Source organism: Hordeum vulgare, chromosome 6H (genome assembly GCF_904849725.1).
Source record: "Hordeum vulgare subsp. vulgare chromosome 6H, MorexV3_pseudomolecules_assembly, whole genome shotgun sequence".
NCBI classification, from domain to species: Eukaryota; Viridiplantae; Streptophyta; class Magnoliopsida; order Poales; family Poaceae; genus Hordeum; species Hordeum vulgare.
In genome coordinates, this window is record NC_058523.1 from 312,601,463 (window position 1) to 312,610,076 (window position 8,614).

Here is an 8,614-nt window from a genome sequence, read left to right on the forward strand (position 1 = left end):
TGACAAAACGAGAGACTCTCAATCATGAAGATCATGGTGCTTAATAAGCACAAGTGTGGAAGGATAGTAGCATTGTCCCTTCTCTCTTTTTCTCTCATCATTGTTTTTGGTGGGCTCTTTGGCCTCTTTTTTTTATTTTTATTTTATTTTGGTGGGCATATTTGGCCTCTTTTAGTTCCTCACATGGGACAATGCTCCATCAATGATGATCATCACACTTACAACTCAAAACTTAGAGCAACGATGACTCTATATGGAATGCCTTCGATAGTGTACCGTGACAATGATCTAGCATGTCATAGACATTAATGGAAACATCATGCTAGCTGTCTTACGATCATGCAATGGCAATGTAGAAGTGGTGGCACATGTCAAGGTGGTAGTTGCATGGCAATATATCTCGGAATGACTTTGAAAAAGACATATTAGGTAGGTATGGTGGTTGTTTTGAGGGAGGCTAATGGTGGGTTTTGTGCACCGATGAAAGTTGCACGACACTAAGAAGATAGTGATGGTGGAAGGTGAAAGTGCATCTAAACCATGGACTCAACATTAGTCATGAAGAACTCATATACTTGTTGCAAATGTTTTATTAGTAATCGAAACAAAGCATTCAACGCATACTCCTAGGGGAAGGGTTGGTAGGTATAAACCATCGCGCGATCCCGACTGCCACACAAAGGATGACAATCAAAAGACTAATCATGCTCAGACTTCATCACATAGCGGTTCACCATACGTGCATGCTACGGGAATCACTAACTTCAACACAAGTATTTCTAGATCCACAACACCTTACTAGCATAACTTCAATATTACCACAACCACAACTCAAAACTAATTGATATGAATCAAGCTTCTCTAACTATTAAATGCACATGAAGGTGGAAGTTTTCGTATCCCTTTGGATAACTACCCCTTTTGAGACTACTTTCAAAGCATAGATCAACTACCAAGCCACGCACCGCTGTGCTCTAACAGATATAGGTGAAGCACATAGAGCAAAATCGACTAGCTCAAAAGATATAAGTGAAGCACATGTGAGCTGAATTGTCTACCAAAGGATATAAGTGAAGCTCGACAAAATCACGGTGAGTGCATGTCTCTCTCTCTAGGTGCGCAGCAAGGATGATTGTGACACAACAAAAATAAAAGACTACAATGATACAAGACGCTCCAAGCAAAACACATAACATGTGGTGAATAAAAATATAGCCCCAAGTAACGTTACCGATGGATTGAAGACGAGAGAGGGGATGCCTTCCCGGGGCATCCCCAAGCTTAGGCTTTTACGTCATACTTGAATCTATTGGGGTGTCTTGGTCATCCCCAAGCTTTAGCTCTTGCCACTCTTTATCTCTTTGTCCATAAGAACTTCACCCAAAACTTGACAACTTCACAACATGAAACTTAAACAGAAACTCGTGATAACATTAGTATAAGAAAGCAAACCACCACTTCCTTAGGTACTGTAGCAAACTTAAATTCTACTTATTCTGATGTTGGGTTACTGTATTTTCAATCTTCCATGGCTAATACCCCCGGATACTATCCATAGTTCCATCAAAATAAGCAACCAACACAACAAAAACAGAATCTGTTAACGGCAGACCAGTCTATAGCAATCTGTATACTTTGTATAATTCTGTTACTTCACAAACTCTGAAACATTACGACAGTCTGAAGAATTTGCGTAGCAATCAGCAGCAAAACGAATCAACTCAAAAGCTCTTACAGACAAAAAATGAAAATTCTTTTCGTGAGCAGAAAGTTTCTGTCTTTTCCAGCATGACCAAACGATCATCCCCAAGACTAACATAACGGTTTTGCTTGGCACAAACACAAAAAGAAACACAAAAAACACAATCATAACAGAATTATGAAAGTGTGGAAAACACAAAACAGAAAGAAAAAGGATAGATTCGTTGGGTTGCCTCCCAACAAGCGCTTTTGTTTAACGCCCTTAGCAGGCAAAAGGTGATGAAATCACGTATAGTCATCTTTGGTGTTCAAACCATAAGTAGCCCTCATCATAGATTCATAAGGAAATCTTATTTTCTTTCTAGGAAAGTGCTCCATGCCCTTCTTTAAAGGAAATTGAAATCTAATATTCCCTTCCTTCATATCGATGATAGCACCAATAGTCCTTAGGAAAGGTCTACCAAGAATAATGGGACATGAAGGATTGCAATCTATGTCAAGGACAATGAAATCCACGGGTACATAGTTCTTATTTTCAACAATAAGAACATCATCGATCCTTCCCATGGGTTTCTTGATAGTAGAATCCGCAAGATGCAAATTAAGAGCACACTCTTCAATCTCATGAAAACCAAGAATATCACACAAAGACTTTGGAATCGCGGAAACACTAGCACCCAAATCACAGAAAGCATTGCACTCATAGTTTTTGATCTTGATTTTGATAGTAGGTTCCCACTCATCATGAAGTTTTCTAGGTACAGAGACTTCTAATTCGAGCTTCTCTTCAAGAGATTCCATCATAGCATCTACGATATGCGCGGTAAAGGCTTTGCTTTGGCTATAAGCATGTGGAGAGTTTGCAATGGATTGCATCAAAGAAATGCATTCAAACAAGGAGCAATTATCATAATTGAATTCCTTGAAATCCAAAGTGGGAGTTTCATTACTACCCAAAATTTTGATTTCTTCTACTCCACTCTCCACACCTTTATCATCAAGGTGGGTAGACTCCGAATCATTGGGGACTTTTTCAACCAAAGTGGATTCATATCCAGCCGCTTCATCAATAGGTTTGACACGCGAAAACAAAGATTCAAGAGAAGTCGCACCAAGCACTTTAAGATCTTCGTGATTTGCATCACTAGAACGCACCCTTTTAAACCATTCATGCCTAGCTCGAATTTGGGCGGTTCTTTTATTGCTCTCATTCATGGAGACACACATAGCTTTCAAAGTTTCATCTAAGTTGACCTTGGGAGGAGCACATCTAACTTTCAAAGCATCAATATCACAAGACATCCTATCAACGCTCTTAGCCAACTCGTCTATTTTGAGTAGTTTTTCCTCTATGGACGCATTGAAAATCTTTTGAGAGTTGGTGAACTCTTTGATATTACTCTCTAAATCAGAGGGTAATTTGTTGTGATTTCCATAAGTATTGTTGTAGGAATTGCCTTAATTGTTAGAGGAGTTACTAGGAAAAGGCCTAGGAACATAGAGTCCTCTAAAAGCATTGTTGTTGCCAAAAATGTTCCTGCCAACAAAATTAACGTCCAAACTAGCGTTGCTACTCTCAATCAAGGAAAATAGTGGCATGTCATTAGGATCTAAAGGAGCGTTTCTACTAGCAACCAAATGCATCAACTCGTCCATCTTAGCACTAAGCGAGTTAATTTCTTCTATAGCGTGTACCTTTTTGCTAGCAGGTGACCTTTCAGTGTGCCACTGAGAGTAGTTGGTCATGATATTGTCTAGGAGTTTTGTAGCGTCTCCTAACGTGATTTCCATGAACGTTCCACCTCAGGCGGAGTCCAAGATATTGCGAGAAGCGAAATTCAAGCCAACGTAAAAGATTTGTATAATCATCCACAAACTCAAGCCATGAGCAGGACAATTTCTAATCATAAGCTTCATCCTCTCCCTAGATTGTGCAACGTGTTCATGATCAAGTTGCTTGAAATTAATGATATCGTTACGTAAGGAGATGATCTTAGCCGGCGGAAAATACTTGGATATGTAAGCATCTTTGCACTTATCCCAAGAATCGATACTATTTTTAGGCAAAGAAGAAAACCAAGTTTTTGCGCGATCTCGCAACGAGAAAGGAAAAAGCTTCAACTTAATCACGTCATTATCCACATCTCTTTTATTTTGCATATCGCAAAGCTCAATGAAGGTATTGAGATGGGATGCGGCATCTTCACTAGGAAGGCCAGAGAATTGCTCTTTCATAACAAGATTCAGCAAAGCTGCGTTGATTTCATACCATTCCGCACTAGTGGGGGGAGCAATCGGAGTACTAATAAAATCATTATTATTGGTACTCGAGAAGTCGCAAAGTTTGGTGTTTTCAGCCATGATGACTTCAACGAACAAACAAGCACACAAGCAAGCAAGAAAACCGGCAAAGGAAAACGGCAAAAAGGAAAAAAGCAAAAGAAAACGGCAAAGGAGAAAGGGAAATGAAAACGGCAAATGTGAAGTGGGGGAGAGGAAAACGAGAGGCAACTGGCAAAAGAGTAAATGCAAGAGATGAGTTTGTGAGACCTACTTGGATAGATCTCTCCTTCCCCGGCAACGGCGCCAGAAATACTTCTGCTACTGCAACAAAAGACCTTCCAACGGCGCCAGAAACACGTGCTGACGGGAGACTGTTCTTGTCTTGATACTCCTCAGCAACGACACCAGGAATCCTTCTGCTACGGCTACGCCTTAAGGGACTTCCTAGGCAAATATGCAAAGGATTTCCCCCGTGGCCTTGGAGCCTTGCATTGGTGTTCCCTCGAAGCGGAAAGGGTGATGTAGCGTAGCAGTGGTAAGTATTTCCCTCAGTTTGAGAACCAAGGTATCGATCCAGTGAAGGAGTATCACAAGTACATGCACAAACACAAAAAGCTTGCTCCCAACGCTATGAAGGGGTTGTCAATCCCTTATAGATTGTTTGCCAGGTGAGAACTGAAAGCAACAAAGTAACAAAGCAAAGTAAAAGAGAAAGTGGAAACGATAGGTGTGAATAGACCCGGGGGCCGTAGTGTTTACTAGTGGCTTCTCTCATGAAAGCAAGTAGAAGGTGGGTGAACAAATTACTGTCGAGCAATTGATAGAACCGCGCAAAGTTGTGACGTCATCTATGACAATGATTATATCTATAGGCATCACGTCCAAAACAAGTAGACCGATACTTTCTGCATCTACTACTATTACTCCACACGTCGACCACTATCCAGCATGCATCTAGTGTATTAAGTCCAAAAGAACAGAGTAACGCCTTAAGCAAGATGACATGATGTAGATGGACAATCTCATATCTACCACAAAGCCCACCTTGTTACCCTTGATGGAAACTACACGATGTGTGCCTTGCTGCCCCTACTGTCACTGGGAAAGGTCACCACACGGTAAGAACCCAAAACCAAGCACTTCTCCCACTGCAAGAATCATAGATCTAGTTGTCCAAACAAAACCCAAGACTCGGAGAGACTTACAAGGATATCAAATCATGCATATAAGAAATCAGCAAAGACTCAAATATATATCATAGATAATCTGATCACAAATCCACAATTCATCGGATCTCGACAAACACATCGCCAAAGAGGATTACATCGGATAGATCTCCATGAAGATCATGGAGAACTTTGTATTGAAGATCCAAGAGAGAGAAGAAGCCATCTAGCAACTAACTATGGACCCTAGGTCTGAAGTGAACTACTGACGAGTCATTGGAGGGGCGATGATGTTGATGTAGAAGCCCTCCAACTCCAAAGTCCCCTCCGGCAGGGCACCGGGAAGGGTCTCCAGATGTGATCTCGCGGAAACGGAAGCTTGCGGCGGCGGAAAAGTGTTTTCGTGGATTCCCTAATTTTTTTTTCTGTATTTTAGGAAATATATAGGCGAAGGAGCTAGGTCAGGGGGCGCCAGGGAGGCCACAAGCCTGCTAGCCGCCGCCCCTGGTGGCGGCTACAGGGCTTGTGGGCCCCCTATAGCTCTCCTGGCTTGGCTCTCAAGCCCCCTGATCTTCTTGTGTTCGGGAAAAAAATATTTCGGGGATTTTATTCCGTTTGGACTCCGTTCCAAAATCAGATCTGAAAAGAGCCAAAAACACAGAAAAAACAGGAACTGGCACTTGTCACTGAATTAATAAGTTAGTCCCGAAAAAGATATAAAAGATACATAAAACATCCGAAGATGACAAGATAATAGCATGAAACCATCAAAAATTGTAGATACGTTTGAGACGTATCAGGGCGCAATGATGAACCTGGGGTGCTCCCCATTGCACGAATCTACAACGAGCTTGAGGGAAATGATTTTGGGGTGGAGTAAGACAGTAGCCCTCGACGTTGGAGACAAGTTCATGTGCTACTGAGGGTGTCCCAGACTAGGGGTAATAGCCCGTTTGGTTTGGCTTCCACAGGCCGAGTTAGGACCCACTTAACCAACCGCCTAGAGTGCAACTGAAGTTGTGGGCCTCGTCGTGAGCAAGATAGAAGCCACCGAAGACTTGACTATACTTCAAGGAGAGTTCTGGCATCTCGTATGTTTATCCTTAGTTGGTAACCTACCTTACATAAATCTAGATATCCTTGGTGTCTATATAAACCAAAAGTTTAGGTCCATAGAGACACATTTACACACGTTAGGGTTTAAAGCGTACTCATACGATCTCGAGGTAGATCTCCTTTTACTCAATAGCCCTCACGTTAATATAATCAGAGTAGGACGTAGGGTTTTACCTCCTCGAAAAGTTGTGAACTTGAATAAACTACGTCTCCCTTGTCTCTTGTTATTCATTGACCCTAGATCCACAGCTTACATCCCATACCCAAGATCACCCGGGTTTAGCACCGACACACGCACCACCACCCACCGCGCGAGGAGTAGTTTTCTTAGGTACTTAACCCGGTGGACTGATGTGAGCAATTAGCATGATGTAAGTTGCGCGTGGAGCCTCATTGCAACGCGGGTTTGTACCCATACGTTACGGTGAAGGGGCTCTTTTCATATTTTTTTCATCTAATATATTGTACGCATACTCGTGCTTATTCTGAAAAAAGTTAGACTAATAGGTAAAATTATGAAAACATGATAAAATTGTAAAAACATATAGGCGAGTGCCCCTGCCAATTTTCTTTATCCTGGTCGCCCAATATCTCCGGTGATTCTCAAACCACAAGAAATGCACGCATCTCTGGCCATCATCTCAACTTCTCTCACTCAACGGTCCTAAAGAATTTCTCAAAAAAAAAAAAAAAACGGTCCTAAAGAAAACAAAGTAGATATTATCCTTACCACTCGACTCACACGGCCACACCCTTTCCTCCAACCTCAAGAAAATAATATCCTGGGCCTGGACACCAACAGAACCTCACCCTCGTTCAGACATACTCCACTCTATTACTGAGCTTCGCCGTCAATGGCCACCCTTGTCAAGCACCTCATCCTGTGCTCCAGCACTACCACATCGTCCTCTGCTACTCCGTCCCCGTCGAACCGTCGCCCGCCGTCATCGCCCGACGGTGCCGACAAGCGAGCCCACCTGACGCAGTCCTCCACGCGCCGGCTCGCAGTCGCCGCGTCAACGGCAATGGTCGCAACGGCCGCACTTTCCGCCCGGCGACCCGCCGCGCCGCCCCCAGCCATGGCGGCGGAGGCGGCCGCTGTGCGGCTACCGGTGCCCCCGGGAACAGTGCCGAGGTGGGGCACGAGGTCGTACGTCAGAGAGAGGTTCTTCGAGCCCGGGCTGACCACGGAGGAGGCCGCGGCGCGCATCCGTCAAACGGCGGAGGGGATGCGGACGCTTCGGCCAATGCTGGAGACCATGTCGTGGAAGTACGTACTGTTCTACGTGCGGCTCAAGTCCAAGTACCTCGACCTCGACCTCACCACCGCCATGGCCGGTGTCCCCGAGCCGCGCCGCCCCGAGTACGTCCTCGTCGCTAACGAGCTCGTCGACAATATGACCGAGGTTAGAACCATTTGTTCTGCACTTTTGCACAACAGTTTATTCGTTAATTTTCTCGATAGATGCAGTATTTCATTCTGATGAAGTTGCCGTGCAGTTCGACCGGTTTGTGCGGACTCCCAAGGTGTACGAGTCGTACCTCTACTATGAGAAGACCCTGAAGTCGCTGGATGACGTGGCAGAGTTCCTTGGATGACCTAGGAATGTATTCCCGTCTATCCCTCCGTGAAGTGTTAATATTCACACTATAAATATGATGATATCAATTGCTATGTTGCTTCAGCAAATATGCATATTCTAGATGCAACTTTCGGTCCATCTTGGACGCTGACCCAAACCGAACGCTGCATCCGTCCGAGGACGAAACGATAAGTTCATGTACATCCATACGGGAATCGCCAGTTCAACCGTACATCTGGGACGGCTTGTTAACAGCGCAGTGCTCTGCTCCGACGCGCCGGCCGAAAGTTTCGGCCGGCTGCCCGCGGGCCGCACGATCCGTCAGCTGCCGCGCGTTCACATCGTTAGGTCTATCCATGCAATAAATATTTTTTTAATGCAGTAAATTTTAATCATGGTGCAGCAAATTTTCATATGATTGCAACAAAAATATGGTTGTAACAGAAAAATATCAACGTGATCGTAGAAAAAAAAGACGTTGATGATGCGTGGTAACAAAACAAAAAAGGGGTGTAGCAAAAGAATCCGATAAACTCGAGTTGCAACTCTCACAAATGTAGATGCAACTTTTTTATTGAACGGTTGCAGCAAAAAATGATGCTGGTTGTACCAAAAATTAACACGGTTGTAGCAAAAGTAAAAAAACACCGATTGTAATGAAAAATTCGACGAACTGGAGTTGCAACCAAACGTATATGCAACTTTTTTATTGAACAAATGTAGCAAATAAAAAACGCTTGTAACAAATATAAACGCTGGTTGCAA

At 43.5% G+C, this 8,614-nt stretch overlaps 1 protein-coding gene across 1 annotated transcript; it reads left to right on the forward strand.

Annotated features, from left to right (window-relative positions):
* Window positions 1-7,011: 7,011 nt before the first annotated feature.
* LOC123402625 (photosynthetic NDH subunit of lumenal location 2, chloroplastic) lies at window positions 7,012-7,951 on the forward strand. Its single transcript, XM_045096562.1, has 2 exons — window positions 7,012-7,672; window positions 7,767-7,951. Exons 1-2 carry the CDS (start codon window positions 7,121-7,123, stop codon window positions 7,863-7,865), a joined length of 651 nt encoding a protein of 216 aa, XP_044952497.1. The 5' UTR covers window positions 7,012-7,120; the 3' UTR covers window positions 7,866-7,951.
* Window positions 7,952-8,614: the final 663 nt, after the last annotated feature.

Excerpts from the sequence above, each read along its gene's own strand:
- LOC123402625 (XM_045096562.1), top strand. The coding sequence starts at position 7,121 with ATGGCCACCCTTGTCAAGCACCTCATCCTGTGCTCCAGCACTACCACA. Across the intron at positions 7,673-7,766 it reads TCGTCGACAATATGACCGAG|TTCGACCGGTTTGTGCGGAC; the intron begins GTTAGAACCATT and ends GTTGCCGTGCAG.